Source organism: Lynx rufus, unplaced genomic scaffold (genome assembly GCF_022079265.1).
Source record: "Lynx rufus isolate CCGP_SWC_20201006 ecotype Redwood Valley unplaced genomic scaffold, mLynRuf1.p SCAF_9, whole genome shotgun sequence".
Taxonomy (NCBI): domain Eukaryota; kingdom Metazoa; phylum Chordata; class Mammalia; order Carnivora; family Felidae; genus Lynx; species Lynx rufus.
The window spans coordinates 58,002,445-58,026,676 of NW_025814897.1; the positions used below are offsets into that span (position 1 = coordinate 58,002,445).

At 38.1% G+C, this 24,232-nt stretch overlaps 1 protein-coding gene and 1 long non-coding RNA gene across 3 annotated transcripts in view; one reads left to right on the forward strand and one right to left on the reverse strand.

Moving 5' to 3' along the window:
* Positions 1 to 24,232, forward strand: part of C2CD3 (C2 domain containing 3 centriole elongation regulator) — a 145,157-nt gene that overhangs the window by 36,485 nt on the left and 84,440 nt on the right. For both annotated transcript variants that reach the window (XM_047071267.1, XM_047071268.1), the window contains exons 8-15: positions 814 to 961; positions 5,109 to 5,257; positions 6,296 to 6,502; positions 7,128 to 7,240; positions 13,273 to 13,391; positions 15,592 to 15,714; positions 19,834 to 20,328; positions 23,001 to 23,152. In XM_047071267.1, the coding sequence (XP_046927223.1) occupies positions 814 to 961; positions 5,109 to 5,257; positions 6,296 to 6,502; positions 7,128 to 7,240; positions 13,273 to 13,391; positions 15,592 to 15,714; positions 19,834 to 20,328; positions 23,001 to 23,152 (1,506 nt within the window). The remainder of the gene's footprint in view (positions 1 to 813; positions 962 to 5,108; positions 5,258 to 6,295; positions 6,503 to 7,127; positions 7,241 to 13,272; positions 13,392 to 15,591; positions 15,715 to 19,833; positions 20,329 to 23,000; positions 23,153 to 24,232) is intronic.
* On the reverse strand, positions 82 to 5,126 carry LOC124505340 (uncharacterized). Its single transcript, XR_006960621.1, has 3 exons — positions 5,061 to 5,126; positions 806 to 959; positions 82 to 121 (listed from the first exon to the last, which is right to left on the reverse strand). It is a non-coding gene; the product is annotated as an uncharacterized LOC124505340 (long non-coding RNA).

Consider the following 24,232-nt stretch of genomic DNA (forward strand, 5'->3'; position numbering starts at 1 on the left):
CCCCACAGTTTGTAAGTTCGAGCCCTGCATTGGGCTCTGTGCTAATAGCTCAGAGCCTGGAGCCTGCTTCAGATTCTGGCTCCCTCTCTCTCTGCCCCTCCTCCACTCACACTCTATCTCTCTAAAAAATAAATAAACATTAAAAAAAATTTTTTAAGTAAATTCAATAAATCCATTTACAGATGTTCATTCAGTGCTAGTTACTATACGAGAAACAAAAACAAATGAAATATATACATACTTGTATGCTTATATTTCTTATTAATTTACAAACTTTTTGTAAGTAGGGTTTCTGTTTTACTTATTTCTATATCACACATAGAATTAATCTTGCATAATTAACCCAAAATACACATATTTTTGCTTAATGAAAAAAGGCTTATTTATGAATTCTTCACAAAAACAGCATAAGCATTTAACTCATTAAATTATAGTTGATTCTTTACCTTCTTCTCCCTGTTAGGTCATAAGCAGTGCAAGAATATACAGCAAGTTAGTTAGCCATCTCTGTATCATTCAAGACCTAACAAACACCTTGCCTGGCACATAATAGATGCCCAGAAAAATGTTTGTTAAATAAATGAGATCACAATCAGTGTCAGTAGTGTATTTTTTAAATACTAGCTGTTATCATCCCAGAGGAGGGGGAATACAATATGAAAATACTTATCAGATAGTCCTTCTGTTTAATGTGAGTCTTCTGCTTAACACATTTCTTCTATGTTTAAAACTTAGAAGTTTTTAATTTAAAAAATACAGTTCAACTGAAGCTTCTTTTAAAGTTCTTCTGCTTTGTTTTTCTTACCTCTACAGTGCTGAATTATCCCAAGGTCATTACTGGAATGGGCTAGGCTCTCCTCCAGATTCCCCATCTCCTGGGAGTGATGTGTATTGTAGCAGTGAGCTGAATGACCCTCAGTATGACCAGAGTCTCTTGGAGAGCTTATTTTACACGGTACCTGTAAGTCATTAAACCTGCTGCTTTGGGAATTGAACATGAGTATAATATTATTAGGTGCAGGCATGTTGCCAGACAGAAAGCTATCCATTTTACATATCTCATTTTACAGATGAGGAGACAGGCCTAGTAAAGTTAAGAATTTAGGGGCAACTGGCTGGCTTAGTTGGTAGAGCATGTGACTCTTGATCTCAGAGCTGTGAGTTCAAGCCCCGCGTTGGGTATAGGGCTTAGTTAAAAAAAAAAGATGGGGGTGCCCTGGGTGGCTCAGTCAGTTAAGCATCCGGTCTTGATCTCAAGCCCCATGGAACCTACTTAAAAAAAAAAAAATCAACCAGATTTAAGAATTTTGTCCAAGGACACATGTTAGAGCCAAGGTTAAAATTCAAGTTTACCTGAGTTCAAAGCCTATGGTTTTAGTATGTGGCTTCCTTAGACCTCTTCTAAGGAAGAGCTAATGCAGGCATACCCTCAAAACCAACCTCAACTGGTATCTTTTCAAAATATTCCAGAAACACTTCTACTCACAGGTGTCAAATACCTCTACTGACCCTTAAGACATGACATTCTCAGGGCGCCTGGTGGCTCAGTCAGTTAAGCGTCTGACTTCACCTCAGGTCATGGTCTCATGGATCGTGGGTTTGAGCCTCATATCGGGCTCTGTGCTGACAGCTCAGAATCTGGAGCCTGCTTTGGATTCTGTGTTTCCCTCCCTCTCTGCCCCTCACCCACGTGTGCTCTGTCTCTCTCAAAAATAAATAAATATTTTAAAAAAAGATAAGACATTCTCTTTTCCAGGTAGTTCTAGCATTTTCAAAGTTCTTTGTTATATCAAGCTATATGTTCTATTCGTTGATGTGCCCTCTTTTAGAGTCTATATGTAATAAGTCCAATCCCTGTTCCATAAGTAAACATTTATATTTATGAAGATTGCTGTCATACTCCTGATTGTTCTTTTCTCCAGGTCAAAGATAACTGAAAATAGAAGGTAGTTTATATCAGCTCAGTGGTAAGACAAGAGTTACCAAGGTCAGAGGAAACAGGGAGAACTTTAACATGAGATTCTCAGGAAAGGACATTATGCGGATTAGGGGGTTTTAACTGAGACTTGCAAAATAGTGTCTAGAGAAGTAGAGAAAAGATATGAAATGGGAATAGAAAGAATGACCTGTCTAGAGAAGAAATTTGTGCATTGCAAGGGATCTAATTTGAATTGATGAGAAATTTTGTGGGAAAGCCATCATCAATTACGCAGGCTAGCCTATTGCTTTCTGTGACAGCCTTTGAATGTCAGGTGAGGAGGAAATGACATGATCAAGATGGTGGTTTAGGAATGTTAATGTAGGGAGCTAACTTGGGGGAGAATACGTGGAAGCGAACAGGAAACCACAGACTGGAAACCATTGGGTTATTGGAGGTGTGTATTAGAGGGAGAGCTTGAAAGAGAGTGGCAGCAATGGGGCTGGAAAGGAAGAGATGGATTTCAAAGGCATTATAAATTATTAGGATTTCATGACTTTTTATATTAAAAATCATCACTGATGCTATGTTACTTACGGGATAAGAAGGAAAGGGAATTTATCTTTATTACACATTTTTTAAGGCTTATTTATTTTTTTTTTTAATTTTTTTTTTCAACGTTTATTTATTTTTGGGACAGAGAGAGACAGAGCATGAACGGGGGAGGGGCAGAGAGAGAGGGAGACACAGAATCGGAAACAGGCTCCAGGCTCTGAGCCATCAGCCCAGAGCCCGACGCGGGGCTCGAACTCCCGGACCGCGAGATCGTGACCTGGCTGAAGTCGGACGCTTAACCGACTGCGCCACCCAGGCGCCCCAAGTCTTATTTATTTTTTAAAATTTATTTTGAGAAAGATACAGAGAGCAAGTGGGGGAAGGGCAGAGAGAGAGGGAGAGGGAGAGGCAGAGGGAGAGGGGGTGAGAGAGAGAGAGAGAGAGAGAGAATGAATCCCTAGCAGGCTCCATGCTCAGCACAGAGCCCAACTTGAGGCAGGAACTCACAAACTGCAAGATCATGACCTGAACCAAAATCAAGAGTCGGACACTTAGCCAGCTGAGCCACCCAGGCACCCCTTTATTATACATTTTTGATGTGGTGGGGAATTTACAAGTTACCTATTATTTTTGAGTACTGTGCCAAATGTTTTAAATTCATTATTTCTTTTACTAGCCCTATAAGATAGTGTTGTCTTTTACCTATCATGATATAAACGCTTAGAGATGTTAATTACTAGTAATTAAGTGACAGAAATAGAATTCTTACCCTGGTCTATCTGGGGAAAAGCCTGTATTTTTCCCACTAGACCACATCATCTCATAAGCCATAAGCATGGCATTATTATCTGATCTTGACTTACCTCCCTAACCTCATTTCCCACTTTTGCCCTTTACCCTGTAGTCACACTGATTGTCTCATCACTCCTCAGACATTCTAGCTTTTTTTTTTTTATCTCTATTTCTTGCTCATACTGATCCTTCTCCTTTGAATGTTGAAATGCTTCTACACATCTGGTTACTTCTCTTTATTCTTTGAAAATAACTGATCAGGGGCGCCTGGGTGGCGCAGTCGGTTAAGCGTCCGACTTCAGCCAGGTCACGATCTTGCGGTCTGTGAGTTCGAGCCCCGCATCGGGCTCTGGGCTGATTGCTCAGAGCCTGGAGCCTGTTTCCGATTCTGTGTCTCCCTCTCTCTCTGCCCCTCGCCCGTTCATGCTCTGTCTCTCTCTGTCCCAAAAATAAATAAACGTTGAAAAAAAAAAAATTTAAAAAAAAAAAAAAAAAAAAAAAAAAGAAAATAACTGATCACCTCTCTGAAGAAACCATCCTAGATTTCCCCACACAGAATTTATTACCTGAATGTCCACAGGATCTTGCACATACCTCTATCACAGCCCGTGTTATATGAGACAGTTCTTCATGAGCAAGCACATACCTGCATTATTTTTGTATTACCAGTACACAAAAGCCTGATGAATTTTGAGTACTCAGTACTTAGTGAATAAATAAGTGCATGAATGGCACTAAGTAATCCCCATGCTATTTGAACAAAATAATTTAGAAAAGATTTGTTGATGGAAAGGAGTGAACCAGTAATGCAGTGGAAAAACAAAGGAGTAAGAATGCTCATGTCCTTCCCCAGGGTCAGTGTTTGATGGTCTTAATAGTGAATAATATCCACAGCTTAGAATTCAGCATTATTCACCTGTGTTTTTGGTTCCTAAAATTCTTAGTTTTTAAACAATCTAGTTTATATTTACTCTCTTTTCCTTCAGGCTGTTAGACACTTTTAAATTTTGAATGTCTTGTCTATAACCATTTTTAAAAGCTGGCACTTAATAAAGAAAAACCTAAGAATAAAAAGCTTTGTAATTTCCTCTTGAAAAAGTTGTGTTTTTTCCTTGAAGGACATTCTTATCATGCTTATTTAACTATTGTTACCCTTGTCACAGGTCAATACAATATACACCCTGAGATGCTGAAAAAAGTGAGGTGGAGGTGATAAACTTAAAATGACATTGGATCTATTCTGCATTTATATTAACAAAAAAAATTTTTTGTTAATTTGGATTTTTTTTTAATTTTTTTAAATTTAAATTGTCTTCTCTCTTTATTTTGCATTTTGTGATAGAAAGGGCTGATCAGTAAATTGTGGTAGCTCCTTTTTCTCCAAATAAAATTTAATTACAGACTGGTTCCTCCATTAATAGAATTTGTGATATAATAAAGAGTTCATCTTAGCAAGATTAAGAATACAATGAATTACTAGTAGTATGGAGTGGTGAAAAAAGGTTGAGTCTTTGCATTCATATAGGTACATGACATTGTACCATTTTGCCTCAAATTGTGGTAGAAATACAGGCTTTGGAATCTGCCTTTGGTATTAGATGCATAGTCGGCAGTAAATAAGTAATGATATTGAGAATTTGAAAGAAGAATCTGTTTTCATTTATTTTCTTTGAACTGAACTTGTAGGTTATTTTTAAATACCAAGAGAAATCTCCCTGGCATTAGTTATCTCTTTAAAAGACTTACATATGTGCAGAGAAGATTTTGATTACTTTTAGAGAAATGTTTTCATTACCAGTTTTTTTTTTTTAGTGCCTCTCTTTTTGCTTCTTCTCCCCCATAGAAATCAGATACCAGCATCAGTGATTTCTTCAGTGAAGACGATATTGTCTCTTCTAAAAAAATGAACCAGTCAGAAGCTCTTGCCATATATCCCAAGGTTCTGGAGTCAAATGATAAGTCGAAAAAGAGGGCAGCGGGGAAGAAAAATAGGTGAGCCTCTCCATTAATGTTTATCTAGAGGCAAAAGCAAAGTCAGATTATTTTCACAAGATGTCTTAAAGTAAGTGACTTGTATTTCCCCAACACTATCATATTGGTTAAGTGAGTTACAATAATTCATTAAGTATTACCATCCTTAAAAGTGTAATAACATATGGGAGCCTAGGTGGCTCAGTCAGTTGAGTGTCCCACTCCTGATTTTGGCTCAGATCATGATCCCAGGGTCATGGGCTCGAGCCCACATAGGGCTCCATGCTGAGTGTGGAGTCTGCTTGGGATTCTCTCTCTCTTTCTCTCTCTCTGCCCCCTCCCTGCTTGTGCTCTCTCACTCTCTCTCTCTCTCTCTCTCTCAAAAGAAAAATTTTTTTAAGTGTAATAATATGAAAAGATGGATACAGTAAAATGGGTAAGGGAGAAAGCAGAATTCTGGGTTGAATGTGTGCTACACTACATTTATGTGGAAAATATATGTAAAGAAAAATGAAAAGGAGTACATTAAAGTGATGATAGTAGTTATATTAAAGTAGTGGGTAACTGAAGTAATGTCTGTATTCCTTGTAGAAAATCTAATTCTGTAACATCAGTTTTTATACTTGTGTGGAGACAAGCCTTTAGGTTATAAGAATGTTTTTTTGTTTTTGTTGTTTGAGAGAGAGAATGTGAGCAGGAGAGGGGCAGAGAGAGTAGGGGACAGGATCTGAAGCAGGATCTGTGCTAACAGCAGCGAGCCTGATGTGGGGCTCAAATTCACAAACTGGGAGATCATGACCTGAGCTGAAGGCGGATGCTCAACCAACTGAGCCACCCAGGTGCCCGGATTACAAGAATGTTTTTTAACATTTTTTGAAATTTCTTTCACTGTGGATTAGGACCAGAATTCTGGTGATTGAAGTCATTTCTCAATCCTCAATAACTTGTGAATTAAGATACTTGCTGCCCTTCTTCTTTCATTTTCTTGCCTATCAAACTAGATTATTTCATGTTGGGCCTCGGACTGTCTGTTTCACTGTCTATATTAACTCCTTGCAGAAATTTGGTTGAACAACAGATATCAGAAACTCCAGAAGATGCCCGAGTGATGACACTAAGTGTGGATAGACTGGCCCTTTTGGGTAGAACACATTCCGTCAGAATTATCATCGAAACAATGAGGGTCCCTCCAGATAGTCCTCAGATGACCTCTGGCAAAAAAAGCTTTTCTGGGAGACCACCTAACGTGACAGCAACAACAAAGCGGTACGTCTCTGATATGGAAGAGCTAAATTTGACATTTCTGCAAAGTGTATCTGATGATAATGATAAATAATTGTATAACATTTTATGATTTATAAAGTGTTTTCATATGAATCATTCAGTCAACAAAAATATAACAAATTCCTCACTAGGCTTTGGGCATGATATTAGGTGAGCATGAGAATAAAGGCAACTAAGACCCTGACTCTGTTGTTACATACTTTATAGTCAGAAAAGAAACACATTTAAATGGCTATCTATATAACACAGGAATATAGGAGCCAAAAGAGGTGTGTTATATTTAAAGTGCTGTAGAAAATTTGTAGACTTACTGTGGTGATCATTTTCCAACATATACAAAAGTCAAATCATTATGCTATATGCCTGAAACTAATACAATGTTATACGTCAATTATGTGTCAGTAATAGAGAGAGAGCGCAAACTATGGGAGCACAGGAAGTTCTGCCTGAAAGGACTAGTTGAAGGCTTTGAAGAGAAGAGATAGGGCCTCTGAGGATCTGAGGTGCTGAAAATAGGACCTTGAAAGATATGTAGGATTGATCAGACAGTAAATACGTTTGTTATTTGGTTTATGTTTTAATCACCTTTTTTGGTTTTGATTTTTAGCACCTTCTTCGTGGAATATCACTTTCCTGTGGGCTTTTCTAAAGGTGGATTGGGAAAAACAGCTTTGATCACTGAGGTCGTTCGACTTGCCTCCAGTAAAATTACAGATGGAAGTAAGAGACTGGTTTTCTGCTCCTTAGACATTTTGGCTGTGGAAGAATTTTTCAATCCCTAAATATTCATCTGACTTTTATAGTACCGTAGAATCTTAGAAAGTATTTTGAGATGAATCTACTCTAATTCCTTTATTTTATAAGTGAGAAAACTGGCCTAGAGGTGCTAGGACTCTTCTGATTCAAGTCAGGAAGTCAGTAACATACCTGGACTAGAATGCAGAACTCCTGATGCTTAGAGCATGTTTGTTCAACTATTGCCATTTTTCTTCTATTTTTTATTAAAAAAAATTTTTTTTAATGTTTATTTATTTTTGAGGGAGAGAGAGACAGACAGAGTGCAAACAGGGGAGAGGCAGAGAGAGAGGAAGACACAGAATCAGAAGCAGGCTGCAGGCTCCGAGCTGTCAGCACAGAGCCTGACACAGGGCTCAAACCCGTGAACCACAAGATCATGACCTGAGCCAAAGTTGGATGCTTAACTGACTGAGCCACCCAAGCACCCCTCTTTTATTCTTCTTTTTAAAGCAGCTTTATCAAGATACAATCACATACTATACAGTTTAACTATTTGAAGTGTTCATTGAACCCACTGAAGAATTCAATCATTTTTATTATATTCGAAGTGCTGTGTAATCATCATGATCTAATTTAGAACATTTTCATCACTTGAAAAGAAATTCCTTACTCATTAGCATTCATTCCTCATTTTCCTGTCTCCACCCACACCTGCACTAAGCAACCCCTAATCTATTTTTTGTCTATGATTTTACTCTGGGCATTTCATATAAATGGAATCATACAATATGTGATTTTTGTAACCGGCTTCTTTGACTTACCATGATATTTTCAAATTTGCTCTATGTTATGGCATGTTTCAGTACTTTGCTCCTTTTTATGGCTATATAATATTTACTTGTATGGCTATACCACATTTGTTTATCCATTCATCAGCTGATGGGCATTTGGGTTGTTTCTGCTTTTTTGGCTATTGTGGATAATGCTTATGAACATTAGTGTACATGTTTTTGTGTAGACATACGCTTTCATTTCCCTTGGGTGTATACCTAACAGTGGAATTGCTGAGTCATATGATAACTGTTATGTTTTAACTTTTTGAAGAACTGCCAGTTTTCAACGGCTGCTCCACCATTTTACATTCTTAGCAACTATGTGTGGAGGGTTCCAGTTCTCCACATCTTCCCCAAAACTTGTTGTCTTTCATTATTTTTTATTTTAACCATTTTAGGGATTATGAAGTACTATCTCACTGTGGGGTTTTGGTTTGTTTGGTTGGTTGGTTTTTTAATTTAAAAAAAAAAACTTACTTATTTTGAGAGAGAGAGAGAGAGAGAGAGAGAGAGAGAGAGAATCCTAAGCAGACTCTGTGCTGTCAACACAGAGCCCAACGCAGGGCACAATCCCACGAACTGTGAGAACATGACCTGAGCTGAAATCAAGAGTCAGACACTTAACTGACTGAGCCACCCAGGTGCCCTTCCCTGGGGTTTTGATTTGTATTACCCTATGATTAATGATGTTGAGTATGTTTTCATGTGCTTACTGTCCATTTGTATATCTTGGAGAAATGTTGCAGTCCTTTGGCCATTTTTAAGTTTTTGTTACTGGGTTGTAAGAATTCTTTATACATTCTGGATATAGGACCCTTATGAGAGCTATGATTTTCAAATATCTTCTCCCATTAACAGGCTGTCCTTTCACTTTCTAAAAAGTATCACTTATAGCACAAAAGTTTTAAATTTTGCTGTAGTCCAGTTTAGTTTTTCTTTTGTTGCATGCACTTTTGGTATTGTCTTTTTTTTTCTATTTTAAGTATTTTTACAAAAAAGTAAAAGGCTTAAAAGGGTACTATAATAAACATTTATGTTCCTGTCATCCAAAGTTATATAACTTTCTAACAGATTTTTTGAATATCTTTGCCTTGGTTATTCAATTTAATCCATGAACTGTTCATCAGTGTGGAATTCTTTCTCTGGGAGCTAATTTGAGAAGTAAGAGATATGATCCTAATTCTCCTATACATTCAAGTGACTTTCCTATATGGCATGGTAACATTGGATTTTTAAATTTTTATTTTGTTTCATTTATTTATTTTTAATGTTTATTTATTTATTTTGAAAGAGAAAGATAGCATGAGCAGGGGAGGGACAGAGAGAGAGGGAGAGAGGGAGAGAGAGAGAGAGAGAGATAACAAACGAACCCCAAGCAGGCTCCAGGCTGTCAGCACAGAGTCCAACATGGGCTTGGACTCAAGAATCATGAGATAATGACCTAAACTGAAATTGAGATTCAGACACTTAACTGGCTAAGCCATCCAGGTGCCCCTATTTGTTATTTTAACTAGATATAATCCATTTACTTGGTTCAAAATCTTTGTAGGCAGTGTTGTAAATTTTATATTATTACTAAGATATTTTATGCATATGTAAGCAAATATGTTTATCCTTTCTCGCCCTCCTATTTTTACCCAAGTATTAGCATACTATATGCACTGTTCTGCACCTTGTCTTTAACAGTGTATCTTAGTAATTTTTTCATTAGTCCTTTCTGAGTCATAATATTCCATTGTATGCATATGCCATAATTTAAACACCCTTTATTGTGAGGTACCTGGGTGGCTCAGTCACTTGAGCATCCGACTTCAGCTCAGGTCATAATCTCATGGTTCGTGGGTTTGAGCCCTGTATCAGGCTCTCTGCTGTCAGTGCAGATCTCACTTTGGATCCTTTGTCCCGTCTCTCTCTCTGTACCTCCCCCACTCGCACTCTCTCAAAAATAAACATAAAAAAAATAAACATGCCTTGATTAATATATCAATATTTAAGTTATTTCAATCTTACTGTTAAAAACGGTACCTCAGTAGAATAATTTTGTACATGCATCATTTCTCATTTGATGTGAGTATATCCAGCACAAACATTAAAAATACTTATTTACTCTTGGGGCGCCTGGGTGGCGCAGTCGGTTAAGCGTCCGACTTCAGCCAGGTCACGATCTCGCGGTCCGTGAGTTCGAGCCCCACGTCGGGCTCTGGGCTGATGGCTCAGAGCCTGGAGCCTGTTTCCAATTCTGTGTCTCCCTCTCTCTCTGCCCCTCACCCGTTCATGCTCTGTCGCTCTCTGTCCCAAAAATAAATAAACGTTGAAAAAAAAAATTAAAAAAAAATACTTATTTACTCTTAAAAACAGCACTTAAAGTAATTTAATATATTTTTACTAGGATGTGTTGGTGTTACTTTCCCCATCACCTTAAAGGAAGAATTAGGGCATTTAAAATTTTTCATATGTTCACTTCTGGCTGAACGCTTAAATTATTGACAGCAACAGAAGCTGTTATAGAGGTTTGTTCAGAGCATTCAGGAATGCCTAATTGATCCTGCTGGTTGAAACTATGTTTGAGGAGCTTTAATATGCTTAAAACTTATCAAACCCCTATATGCAGAGAAAAATGTTGGATCATTTTCTCAGGTCTTCGCTTCTATCTCCATCTACCTGTGTCACATCTGGTGATTTTCTTAAAATTTCTCTGAGCCTCAGTTTCCCCATCTATAAAATTGAGCTACAGCAAGGGCACATGAGTTTCAGTTAATGTACCTGCAAAGCAAGGACACAAGGGATTGATAGACAGTCAAATGGGATAATGAATATAAAAGCATTAATCTCTAAAATAGTATGTAACAAATAGTAGCTCACGTTTACGGGGCACTAAACTACATGCCAAGAATTCAACTCAGTGTTTTATATATATTAACCATTTAACTGATTTTCATAAAAAAAAAAAAAAAAACCTCAGTCCTTTATGACTGTCTCACTCATAAATTAAAACACAAACACACAACAACAATCAAGTATCTTGTCTAAGATCATACAACTGGCTTATTGGTCAACTAGAATTTGAACTTAGAACATTTTATATTCCAAGCTCTGTGCTCTTAGTCTGTATTGCTTTTCAATTATTACTGTCATTATTGTTGGCCACGGTAGTTGAGTTCTCCCCATGTCCTTCTGTAAAAGATCATATTGGAAGTGTGGAATAAGCATCAAGCCAGGAATTAGAAGACAGAATTCTAGTTCTGTTTATACCACACACTAATCGTATGACCTTAGGCAAATCACTTTTTTCATCTGTGGGCCTCTCTTAACAGTAACATGGATTGGACTAGGTATTTTCAAGATAACCTTCCAACTCTTATTTTGCACCCTTCCAGCTCTTAAAAAATAACTTCTCTGGGACATTGTTTAGCAATTTATTTACGTGATTTCTTTTTCCATTGTTACCTAACTCGCTTTTTATGGTGGTAAAAACAAAAACACAAGCTTTAGAAACAGTTAAGATAATATAGTGCTAAAAATGTACCTAGATGGTGAGGAAAAATCTGAATGAAATAGTTTTGTTTGTACAAAAAAGACTTTTCGGTATCCACAGTGCTTTTTCATCTATTACCTCAGTCCTTTCAGCACACTGATGAGCTATGGGTGTTGTCTTACTTCCCTTCTCCTGGTAGGAAAATCGGGGAAACAGGTCTCTTGGGTGTGGGTTTCCTGGGCCCAGACCTTTTGTTTACAGTTCCTGTGTGGATCCAGATTAGAAGACCCAGATCCTGTTTATGAGTACCAAGAGAAGTATACAGAGTCAAGAATTAAGATGGCAAAGATGAGGGACGCCTGAGTGGCTCAGTTGGTCAAGCATCTGACTTTTGATTTTGGCTTAGGATCATAGTGCTGAAATCTGTGCTGACAGTGCTGAGCCTGATTGGTATTCTGTCTCTCTTCCCCTCCCCAACTCGCACATGTGTGCACTCTCTCTCAAATAAATAAACTTAAAAAAAATTTTTTTTTGTTGGGGCATCTGGGTGGCTCAGTCAGTTAATCCTCCGACTTCGGCTCAGGTCGTGATCTCTTGGTTTGTGAGTTTGAGCCTCACATCGGGCTCTGTGCTGACAGCTCAGAGCCTGGAGCCTGCTTCAGATTCTGTGTCTCCCCCTTCTCTCTGCTCCTCCCATGCTCATGCTCTGCCTCTTTCTGTTTCTAAATAATAAATAAACGTTAAAAAATAAACGTTTTATTTTTAAAAAGTTTTTAAGAACATAGAAAAAATAAAGTTAAAAAAATGATGGCAAAGATGAATAAAATTGATCAGTAGACCAACATGAGCAGTTTGAATGAATACCAGAGGTAGCAAGTCTCTCTGTAACTGGGCCTTGTGAAGGTTTTCCACATCCATTTTAAGAGTATAGAAGTGAATGAACAGGAAGATCATTTTACAGGTGGTAAATTGTGGTTGAGGTGGTCACTAGCAAGTAACAGAACTGGAGCTGGAACTTATATTCTTTGATTCTAATCCCAGATTCCTTTTTTTTTTTTTTAATCTGTTAAAGCCCCATAGCAGTGAGCACAAACTCAAATACTACATTATCCCATTTACACTTGTTATTACAGCAGAAACCCCTTCCCTTCCATCTAAGAGACAGCTTTATCCTGCCTAACACCACTGCCAAGTAACATCAGTACCTGGCACCCTGTGTGAATATGATAGTAGGAGTCCCCTCCCCTAGTCTTCAGCCAGAAGCTAAACTCATTTTTGTTGTTATACTTTTTGATTCAATTCTCTTCATTTATCCCTCATTGTCCCACCTCCAGCCCACCCCCTTCTTTTGTTATACTGCTTACCAACTTGTCTTTTAAAAACAATAAACCATATTACCTTACACCCAGTGAAGATCTCTTTTTTCCGCATCCTGTGCTCATGTGCTTGACATGAATTTCTCATAGCAAAACTAGAGCAACATAGCACTACTTATCTTCCATGTGTCATACCTAGGGTTTTCTCTTTGTATCTGCTCCTTAAATCCCCATAACACTAACACCTTTAGGAAATTACATGGACTAGATTTCTGAAAGAGATTTTAGTTAGATCAAAAAGGAGGTGGGTGGGTGGTGTCAAAGCATGGATTGATGATGGCTCTAGTTGGGTAGCCTGACATGTGCTTATGTGTTTGATTCTCCTTACAGTGGTGAAATTCCAGCAGCGATCTGTGTTTCCAGTACAGTTTGGTGGCCCAATGATAGAACACTGGTGGAATTCCAACCTCACTTTCCAAATTTACACAAAGAAAACCCCACAGAAAAAGGTATCTCAAGTCTTTTTAACCTTTGCCTTACCATTTATACTAAGGAATTAGAGCATACTTAAAATTATATTCCTACCTAAACTAGGAATTTCTCCAGGCTCAAACGGCACTAATAACTTATTTCTAATTTCTGTTTACTATTTGTTATAAGTCAGATATGCTAAAAGCACTACACGAACACACTGTCAAATTTAATCATTACAACTCTGTGAATTAGGTACATTATTATCTTTATTTTACAGACAAACTGAGATTTAGTGAAGTTTAGTAACTTGTCTAAGATCACACAAGCTAATAAAAGACAAAGCCAGGCAGAACTCCATCTCAAGTTTTCTGACTTCAGATCCTAAGTTCTTAACCTTTTTACTGTATTCCCTGCTTACAGAGAGGTGACTACTTAGATTGATATAGGTTATTAGCCTTAATTTAAGACTCTATTTCCTATTTCCAGGCAGAATATGTAGAGATCCAAGAAAATATAATGTGGATAGCAGTTTTGACCAGCTTATTCCAAGTTTATCAAATGCACTTGCAGTTGGCACAACATAAATCAATAAACTATGTCATGAACAGTTTTTTGTTAAACAGTAGCCTTTTTAATCTTTGACCTCTTCTTTGGTATGGATCGCATGAGGAATATAGCTTGAGGTTTTTTTGTTTTTTCAGAGGATATAAATAATACAAGATAATTCTACAACCTCAAGACAACCTCTGTAAACATTTCAGTATATTTACATTGAATCATCTAGCTAATGACTTCTTTCTAATAAGAGAATTATACATGTGTTTTGCAGAGAACTTGAAAAAATATTTTTGAAAAGCAAAAATTGTCTATAATCCCATCGTCAAGAAATAACTATTGTTAATATTTGTTTTCCCTTTGCTTTTTCCAAATGAATACAATACATGTGTAAATCTTTGGCAGTATTAGGATAACTTTGTATACAGCGTTTATCCTACTTTTTAAAAAGTTTAACATTATCTTTATAAATATTTGAAGATTTACTATATATAACTTAATACCCTATTTTACCAAACATCAAAACAGATATTGGTCATATTATTTCAGACTTTTTGTAAACATCATTTTAATGGCTACATATTATTGCATTGTAGCAGTATGGTCTATAATTAATAATTCCTGATTATTGGACCTCTAGTTCTAATTGTTAATTTTTAAGACATTTAAATATTTAAGATATATTTGTGTGTAAGTTTTTTATGTTTCTTATTTCTTTAGTATAAATTCCCAGAAGCAATTACTAAGCTAAAGAGAATATTTTTTAAATTTTTTTTTAATGCTTATTTTTGAGACAGAGGGAGACAGAGAGCGAGTGGGGGAGGGGCAGAGAGAGAGGGAGACACAGAATCTGAAACAGGCCCTGGGCTGTGAGCTGTCACCACAGAGCCTGATGCGGGGCTTGAACCCACGAACCGTGAGATCATGACCTGAGCTGAAGTCAGACACTTAACTGACTTAGCCACCCAGGCACCCCAAAAGAGTAAATATTTAAGGGGCACCTGAGTGGTTCAGTCGGTCGAGCATGTCTGACTTTTGATTTTGGCTCAGGTCACGATCTCCCAGTTCATGAGATTGAGCCCCACATTAGTCTCTGAGCTGACAGTGCAGAGCCTGCTTGGGGTTCTCTCTCTCCCTCTCTCTCTGCTCCTCCCTCCCCCCAAAATAAGTAAATAAATAAACTTTAAAAAAAAAAAGAGTGAATATTTTTATTGCCAAATTTGCAGTCCAGAAGTATGTTGCCAGTTTGTATTCCCAGCTTCACACATACGATAGCCTCTGTTTTTCCATAACCTTGATAGCATGAGATATATTAAGTTTTGTAATTTTATTAGCTTAATGGCAAAAATTTGTATCATCTAAATTTTATTTTTTTATTTTTATTAGTGAAGTTGAAAACTTTTTGTAAAGCATTAACTCTTAAAAAAAAATAATCTTCCAAACTCTTGGTGACTTATGAAACTCTCTATAATCTTCCAGGGAGAAGTAATAAAACCCAGAATGGGGACCAAAATATGACAGAATATAGATTCCCACTTAAAGTTGCCTTCGCCAAATAGTTAAGCTATTTACTTCATAAAGCATGGGTTCTCTTCTAAGCTGTCCTATGTTGTCACTTCAGTTAAAATCTCCCGTGGCTTGTCTTTAGTTAACCTGAATTTTTTTCTTTCCTTCTCTCAGCCAGAAGTCATTGGATCTGCATCAATGCCTTTACGAAGTGTCATTCAGTCTGAGTTGCTTTCTTTCAGTAACCAGCTTCCAGTGCGACAGGAAAATGGTCAGACTCCACTTGGCCCCCTCAAGGTACATAGATATACATTCAGGTAGTCAGGTATTTACAGAGCATCCATCACTGGCTAGCATGAATAAGAAAATCAGGGCCTCTCCTCTTGCACTTCTGTTAAAATAGGGCACCAGACCAGAAGTAGACCCACAAACGTATGGCCAACTAATTTTTGACAAAGCAGGAAAGAACCATCCAATGGAAAAAAGGCAGTCTTTTTAACAAATAGTGCTGGGAGAACTGGACAGCAACATGCAGAAGATTGAAACTAGACCACTTTCTCACACCATTCACAAAAATAAACTCAAAATGGATAAAGGACCTGAATGTGAGACAGGAAACCATCAAAACCCTAGAGGAGAAAGCAGGAAAAGACCTCTCTGACCTCAGCCACAGCAATTTCTTACTTGACACATCCCCAAAGGCAAGGGAATTAAAAGCAAAAATGAACTACTGGAACCTTATGAAGATAAAAAGCTTCTGCACAGCAAAGGAAACAACCAACAAAACTAAAAGGCAACCAACGGAATGGGAAAAGATATTTGCAAATGACATATTGGACAAAGGGCTAGTATCCAAAATCTATAAAGAACTCACCAAACTCCACACCCGAAAAACAAATAATCCAGCGAAGAAATGGGCAGAAAACATGAATAGACACTTCTCTAAAGAAGACATCCGGATGGCCAACAGGCACATGAAAAGATGCTCAACGTCGCTCCTCATCAGGGAAATACAAATCAAAGCCACACTCAGATATCACCTCACGCCAGTCAGAGTGGCCAAAATGAACAAATCAGGAGACTGTAGATGCTGGCGAGGATGTGGAGAAACAGGAACCCTCTTGCACTATTGGTGGGAATGCCAATTGGTGCAGCCACTCTGGAAAACAGTGTGGAGGTTCCTCAAAAAATTAAAAATAGACCTACCCTATGACCCAGCAATAGCACTGCTAGGAATTTACCCAAGGGATACAGGAGTACTGCTGCATAGGGGCACTTGTACCCCAATGTTTATAGCAACACTCTCCACAATAGCCAAATTATGGAAAGAGCCTAAATGTCCATCAACTGATGAATGGATAAAGAAATTGTGGTTTATATACACAATGGAGTACTACGTGGCAATGAGAAAGAATGAAATATGGCCCTTTGTAGCAACATGGATGGAACTGGAGAGTGTGATGCTAAATGAAATAAGCCATACAGAGAAAGACAGATACCATATGTTTTCACTCTTATGTGGATCCTGAGAAACTTAACAGAAACCCATGAGGGAGGGGAAGGAAAAAGAAAAAGAGGTTAGAGTGGGAGAGAGCCAAAGCATAAGAGACTGTTAAAAACTGAGAACAAACTGAGGGTTGATGGGGGGTGGGAGGGTGGGTAATGTGTATTGAGGAGGGCACCTTTTGGGATGAGCGCTGGGTGTTGTATGGAAACCCATTTGACAATAAATTTCATATGTTGAAAAAAAAATAGGGCAGCAGAATTACTGTGAAGAAATAAACAGTATGATATAATAGTGAATACCTGGGAGGAAATAGACAATGGTGGTCAGAGAAGGTCTCGCTAAGAAAGTAACATTTTAGGTAAGATATGAAGAAGGAGAAGAGGCCACCAAGTAAAAAGCAGAGGAAAGATCATTCCAGAGAAAGGGAATAACACAGGCAAAGGCCGTAAAGCAAGAATGTTGCCATATAATAGTGAGCCAAGAAGGAGAATGGTAGAGAGTAAGATTGGACAGGCACTCAGTAGCCATATCATTCAGAGTTTTGTAGGTCAGCATAAAGAGTGTAGATTTTATCGTAAGAGCCACGAAAGGACTTTGAAGTATGAGAAAAACATCTGATTGACTTTTTTTTAAGTTTATTTATTTTGAGAGAGTGTGAGTCAGGGAGGGGCAGAGAGAGAGGGAGAGAATCTCAAGCAGGCTCCTTGCTGTCAGCACAGAGCCTGATGTGGGGCTCAAACCCACAAACCGTGAAATCATGACCTGAGCTGAAGTCGGAAGCTTAACCGACTGAACCACCCAGGTGCCCCTGATTTACATTTTTAAAAGATAACTGTGGACAATAGATTGTGGGGGGCAAGAAGAAAAATAGGGAGACTGTTGAATTAGTCCAGGAAAGAGATAATTGATGGCTTGGACTAGAGTAGTGACAGGGAACAAGGAGAGAAGTGACTGAGTTTGTGGCCTGGTGGAATGAATTCTGATATATAATTCGTTGGAGAGAGGGTTCTTTCCTTGTATTAAGAAGCTGCAGGATTTCTTAGGTAGCAGAATTTGAATGTGTAGCTTCAGTATGGCTTTGTCTTATTGTCCTGGTGAGCTTTTAAAATCACAGCCAGGGGCACCTGGATGGCTCAGTCAGTTAAGCTTCTGACTTCAGTTCAGGTCATGATCTCATGGTTAGTGAGTTCAAGACCCACGTCAGGTTCTGTGTTGACAGCTGAGAGCCTAGAGCCTGCTTTAGATTCTGGTCTCCCCCTCTTTCTTCCCCTCCCCTGCTCATGCTCTGTCTCACCCTGTCTCTCAGAAAATTAAAAAAAATTTTTTTTTATAAAAAAAACATCTTTTTTTAATTATCACAGCCATACCCATGTCATTTCCATGGCTCTCCATTATCCAAAAGATAAAATACAGGGCTCACTATGTGGCCCTAACATACCACTTGCAGCTTCCTTACCAGTAGCCATATCAAACTATGTAAAGAATTAGTAAGGTATCATGATGGGTCATACCTCCATGCTTTTAATCTTGATTTTCACGCTGCTGCCTCCTCTTGAAAGCCCTCTCTGCCTCCTTCCTGGTCTTCTTGATAATAAATACCAGTTAGTTTTAAGGACTTGTGGGATTGTCATTGCAAAAAATTAATATCACATTACTCTTCCCCTATCAAAATTTTATTTTCTGTTTGCCTTATTCATTCTGGACTGCAAGGTTAAAACCAGAAAAGAGGAATTAATAGAACTGATGGACTAGAAATTGTTTCTGTCCTGGTTCTGTTGAGAGAAGTACTGTTGTAGATAGATTGTTGTCCGTATTCAATAGAGTGAAATAACTTTGCTGTGGATTTTAAATAAAGGGAACAGCAAGTCCCCTTTATCCCTAATAACTTCAAACTTAGAGAAAAATTGCAAATATAGAACAAAGAATTCACATACCCTTTACCTAGACTCCCCAATTACTAACATTTGTCACATTTGCTTTATAATTATCTACCTCCTGTCTCTCCCTTTCTTTCTGTCTTTCTTTGTCTCCCTATGCACTCTCCCCCACACCCACACACAATTTTTGTTCTGAAGTATTTGAGAATATGTTATAGACATCATGCCTCTTTCCCCCCTAAATTCTTATATTTCCTAAGAACAAGAACATTATACAAAACACTGTACAATTATAAAAATAGAGTTAACATTGATAATGTCTGTAGTCCATATGCAAGTTTCACTAATTGTGCCAATACTTCCATATAAAGAATTTTTTTTTCCATTCCAGGATTATCCATTACATTTGTCGTGTCTCTCTAATCTCCTTTAGTCTAGAACAGTTTTGCAACCTTTCTTTGTCTTTCAGTACTTTGATTTTTTTTTAAGTGAGACCTTTTATGTGTAGAATGTCTTCCACTGTGGTTTACCTGAATCACTTATTACTATAACGATTGTAAGATGATGATTTTCTAACTCCTCCATTCCTTATGTATTTACTAATTGCATTCTATACAGAAGAGTTGTCCCTTCTCCCATGTTTGTTTATATCGGTATAGACTCACATTATTCAGTGTTATTGTCCATTACTATTATTGTTCTTTTTGATGCTCAAATTGTCCCAGATTTGGCCCATGTGAGCTCCTTTGACTGAATTCTGTGTTCTTTTGATATGTCTGCATCCTTTTCTGAGCACATCCTTATTTTCTGGACAAGATGATGTTCTAGGTTCAGCTTATATTGTTGACAAATCATCTGTCTAGCTTTTCTTAATCCTGATAAGGTAATGTATATACAGACTGTTAGTGTTCCTACTATTATGGTATTTGAGAATGAGTTAATTACTTTCTAATAATCTGATTTGCCTCTAGCTCCAAAATTCTGATTCTGATTTCGGAAGGCCCACTAAGTCTCTTCCTTTTGTTTTTATAGGTAACTGTGGAGCTTGTTATACATAACAAGGATTTCACTTGTGTGAATACTAAATTACATAACAGCACCCAACGTGGCCCACTTTGTACTCTTACAAGTCCAGATAAGACATTATCAGAACCTGGTCAACATGTTACCTGTACTAAAAATCCAGAGAACCTAAATCAAATTCACAAAGAAGTTGCAAAGAAAGTACAGAATTTGATACTCTCCAACCCAAAGTCACCAAGCCCTGTTGTGCCAAATCCTTCAACCTTCATGGCTGTGCCAGCCTCTCACAATTTAGCAAATCAGACAGATGGGTCAACAAAAGAGAGTGCTTTGCTGTTGCATGTGCTGTTGATGGTGGCCGATGGGAAAGATTTCATTACTGGAGAATCTGACAAACCTCCGCCATGCAATGTTTATTTAAATTGCAAACTTTTCAGCACAGAGGAAGTCACCAGATCTATCATCGCATGGGGCACAACACAACCAGTTTTCAACTTTTCTCAGGTAACTCTGTACATATCTTAACCTTCTATATCTATTAGGGCTATATGGAGGTGGGAGACAAGTATGTTTCCCAAATCATAATTCCATTATAAAGGAAACCTAGAATGTTCAGACTGGGAGAGACCTTTGTAATTAGCTGGTGTGCAGATCCATTCCCACTATGGGATGGGAAGAGGAAAAGACACTATCAACATTTTAAAACTTTTTGTGGCTTCATTTTCTTCTGTCTCAATTGTTGTGGTTTCCCACTGTTTCTTTTGCCTGAGTTCTGAATTCTATTCCTTTATCCTTCCTCTAGAACTAAACTTTCCCCTTTCTTTTCTGTATCTCCAAGCTTTTTGTTTTTTTAATTTTTTCTCTAATTTATTCCTCTACTTGTTTTAATACTTATCTGGCTTGATTTCTCTGTAGAATTTGATGCTATTGCTTAAATTATTTCCTGTTTTGGGGAGCCTAGGCAGCTCAGTTGGTTAAATGTCTGACTCTTGATTTTTGCTCAGTTCATGATCTCTCAGTTTATGAGGTTGAGCCCTATATTGGGCTCTGTGGTGACAGTGCAGAGCCTGCTTGGGACTCTCTCTCTCCACCCCCCTCTCTCTGTCCTTGCCCAGCTTATGTTCTCTTCTCTTGCTCTGTCAAAATAAACAAACTTTAAAAAAAAAAAATAGTTTCCTTTCTTGATTTTTGTAACTCCACTCTCTTATTTTCTTCCTGAATCAACAACAGCTCTTTTTGGTCTTTGGGACAGCAGGAAAACTAGGAAACGAGTGGTGGCCCCAGCACTTCTTTCTCCCTTTCTTTTACCTTTAATTACTGGTACTCCTCTGCATTACTTTTATTCTTGGCACTGTTCCAAACCAACCCGCTTTTCCCATGGTCACTCCTTCCACTCCCATAGCTTCATCTATTATTTTTATGAAGATAACTTCCAAATCTATACTTCCATGTAGGCCAGACATTCCCTCAGGTTTCTGATCTCTCTATGTAACTGCTGGTCATCATCCCCAATTGTCTCAAAAGCACTTTACACTTGGCACCTAATGCACGGCCTGGCATATCATAGGTATTCAGTAAAGGTATGTAAATGAAAGAAGGAATTCAAATGTGTCTGAATCTGAATTTATTATTCCTTCCAGATCTGTTCCTCCTCCTCCTATCTGCCCTAATTCATATTGTAATCTACTCAGAAACCCGAGCAGAACCTGAAAGGTATCCTTGATTCTTTATTACATAATTATTCACCAAATCCAATAGATGCTGCAAACTTCATTCTCCAGATGAAATCCTCCCACTCAACCCGACTGCTACTGCTTTCATTCAGGCCCTCTTTCTCATTGCAGATAGCCTTCAGTCTAGTCTGTTTCTGATCTCTCCATGTCCATTCCTTTTTGTACCAATAGGAATGATCTTTCTAAAATATTAACCTGAGTATTTTATTCCCCTGGTTTAGACTTTTCAGTAATTCCCCATAGCCTTCAGAGTAGGTAAGATGTTTCGTTTGGACTATAAGCCCATTTAACAACTGCCTGACTGTACTTCTCCAGTCTCTACTCCTGTCACTCTTCCCTTCACACTAGATAGTCCAGCTATGCTCAGCTACTTGCAGTTTCCTAAATGTTCTTTCTCCCTACCTCTGTGTCTTTTCGTGTGCTTTTCCTCTGCCTTACATTTCCTTCTCACCCTTCATGACTCCTATTAGGTAGAGCTTTTTAGACAAGTTAACTTTATTCTGCTTATCCCTAAGAATTTAGTGTTACTTTCTGCCAGCAGCTTTCTCTGAAATCTCTCCTTTGTAGGTTAGGTCGCTATGTTTTAGTTTTTTTAGTTTCACAGAACAGAAATGTGCTCAGGTACCTTATGTAATTGGAGTTTCTTAGATGGATACAAAAGTAGGTCTGCTCAGGATCTCTGCTCTTCTGGTGTCTTCCTGTCATCTTGCCTTACCTAATTTCTGATTTCACCCTTTTTCCTTTCATGTTCTATTGATTTCATCATGGGGCTTATCTCTTCTCTGCTGATGCAGTTATACTGCAGCTTAGGTCACTTCAAATTGGTGGGCCCTTCATTCTGCCGTTAAGGAAACAGACTCGCTCTTGGCTGTAGGTCTCTGCTTCTCTTCGTGACTTTTCTTTCTCTTTCATCTACCAACTGGCTGGCCAGTTCTCAAATAATTTTACATTGGAAATCCAAATGAACAGTTGACTTGTTATTTACCATGACAGAAGATTGGGCAGAGCTTTTTGCATTAGGCCATTGCATCCAACCAGTGGGCTGGCTGCCCTTTGATTAGGTGCTCAACCCTTGTCTAGTCAGTAGCCATCTTTCTTTCAGAAACATCTGTCTTTCCGCAGGGATTTACAAATAGGTCATTTTGCCTTGGAAAGGCTTGGATGAGGCAGGCAGGCGCAGTCATTGATATGTCTGTGTCCTCAAAGCCCCATCTATATGACCTTTGTCATCAGAGAACTATTACCATTTTGTATTTGGCCTTAATTGGTCTCTTACACCAGACTAGCTTCTCTTGAGAATACAGAGTGGGTTTTATTTTAATGTCTTCAGTTCCTAGCACTGTGCATGGCTTTCAGTTCGTACTTGTTGAATAGAAGTATAAATTGATCCTTTTTCTCAGGTGTTGGTTTTTGTGTTGTTTTTTTGATTGTTCCTCTCCCCAGGTGATTCCTGTCTCTCTGTCTTCCAAATACCTGGAAAGGCTGAAGAACAATGTGATGGTAATTGAAACTTGGAACAAGGTGCAGAGCCCAGGACAGGACAAGTTGCTCGGGCTGGTGAAACTCCCCCTCCATCAGTTTTACGTGTCATTCAAGTAAATAGGATCTTTTGGAGTATTCTTTACTTTACATCTTTAACTTTGTTTGGACTGAAGAGGAATTCTTTGGGTTTGCAAACATGACTAGCCCAATAATACCTTGGAGGACTTTTCTCAGTGTCACCACAGTGGCTGCTCTTTCTATGTTAAAACAGTTCACAGATACTGCTTACCATGTTTCAGACCCTATGCTAAGAACCTTTCATACATCAAGTCATTTAATCCTCACAACAGTTTTCTAAGGCAGGTAACTTTTATTTCCCCTATTTTACAGATGAGTTAACAGAGGCACAGAGGATTTAAATAACTTGTTATATATATTGTAAGTAGTAGAACCAGGCTTAGAACCCAGAGAGTTCTACTGCTTCACCAAGAAGCTCTACTACCAAAGGTTATCATCTCACAAAATTAATGGTTTATCTCTGTCACAAAAACATGATGATTATTCCCATCAGCTATCTGCATGATTTCTCTACTGAGTATTGTCTTTTGGACCTACAGATTTGATCACTGTACCTCACTTATCACTCAGTAGGGTATTGATTTATCTGGAGGTTATTTCTGTCCTCACTACAGACTGTTAATTTTTTGTTTTGGTTCAAGGTACTGATTTTTAATTATTTTAGCACTGCTTTCCTAAGAGCTTTCTCATGGTGCTGTGTTTTAAATGTTGTGTTTTACATTTTACAGAGAACACTTTAGTGTGCACTGTTTCATGTGAGCCTTCCTATAACCCAGGAAGTATTATCATTATCCCCTTTTTACAAATGAGGAAGCTTGTCCTTTGACTTGGAAAAATCAACCTCTCTGGCTTTGTTTTCATCATCTGTAAAATGAGGGTGATGATAGACCCCCTGTCTCCCTTGTGGCACAATTGTGACAATCCAGTGAGAAAATAAATGGGTAAGCCTTCTGTGAACAGTGAAATACTTATGATGGTAGCACTGGAGAGCATGGTCAGGCTAAGGAGTGCTACTAGAATCATGCCACTGTCAGCTGTAGGCTTTGGCTTTTTCCCCTTTTTTTGCTTGTGATATTAGTGTAGTCTGGTATTTCCCTTCCCTTCTCATTTCATTA